The 830-nt window shown below is 32.3% G+C and overlaps 1 protein-coding gene across 2 annotated transcripts in view; it reads right to left on the reverse strand.

Annotated features, from left to right (window-relative positions):
• The window catches only part of LOC106880424 (alpha-N-acetylglucosaminidase), an 80,737-nt gene that overhangs the window by 54,152 nt on the left and 25,755 nt on the right, over positions 1 to 830 (reverse strand). For both annotated transcript variants that reach the window (XM_052970511.1, XM_052970512.1), the window contains exon 8: positions 49 to 123. In XM_052970511.1, the coding sequence (XP_052826471.1) occupies positions 49 to 123 (75 nt within the window). The remainder of the gene's footprint in view (positions 1 to 48; positions 124 to 830) is intronic.

The raw sequence follows: 830 nt of genomic DNA on the forward strand, positions 1-830 counted from the left end.
ATATATATATATATATATATATATATATATATATATAAAATGTCTTACCAAATAGCTTTAGGATCAGCAGCAATCAGGGAATTATAAATAGCAGCACCAGACTTTTTCAAGTAGGATGGATCACTAGAAATACAAGAATCATGAAATATTTAAACATCATCATTGACAGTGCAAAGATTGTGAAGACTGTTATCACTTTTAGTGACACATTTAATGTTTAGAAGAGTATGATAAAACAATTACCTACAGGGAATGTTGAATTTAGCGTACCCTTAAGGTCAATTAATGTATTAATATTGAATTTTACTGGTTAACACTGGATTCAGAATATTTATTTTCAGCTTAGTACATGACAGCAATTGACTTTTGTTGTAGGTATTGTATGTCTGAATGATTCATAAGTTTGCTTTTCAATCGTAAGGTCCCAGTTTAATCCAACAGCATGGTAGGCATCTTGGGCAAATGCCATCATCTGTAACCAAAGATCATTCAAAACTTAGTGGGGGAAATTTGGTAGCTGGTGATTGTACAGAAGTTTGTCAGAGAAACAGTACCTGTAATTCAAAGAGACAACTTTGTCCCTCACACACACACACACACACACACTATCATACTGATGTTAATCCAAGAGAAGATAATTTAGTTGACTGAACAACTGAATCTTCATCACTGAATGATGGAGAATTATCCATGATTTTATTGTAGGATAACATCATTTGAAATAAAAGACAATGAGGGAGTTACTATGCACTCATTCAAGTAAATAACAGCCAAATCTCCTGACGAACAGGAATGTGAAACTGAGTACCAATTGTTTTTTTTTTTTTTTT

The sequence above is a fragment of the Octopus bimaculoides genome, chromosome 9 (assembly GCF_001194135.2).
Source record: "Octopus bimaculoides isolate UCB-OBI-ISO-001 chromosome 9, ASM119413v2, whole genome shotgun sequence".
Taxonomy (NCBI): domain Eukaryota; kingdom Metazoa; phylum Mollusca; class Cephalopoda; order Octopoda; family Octopodidae; genus Octopus; species Octopus bimaculoides.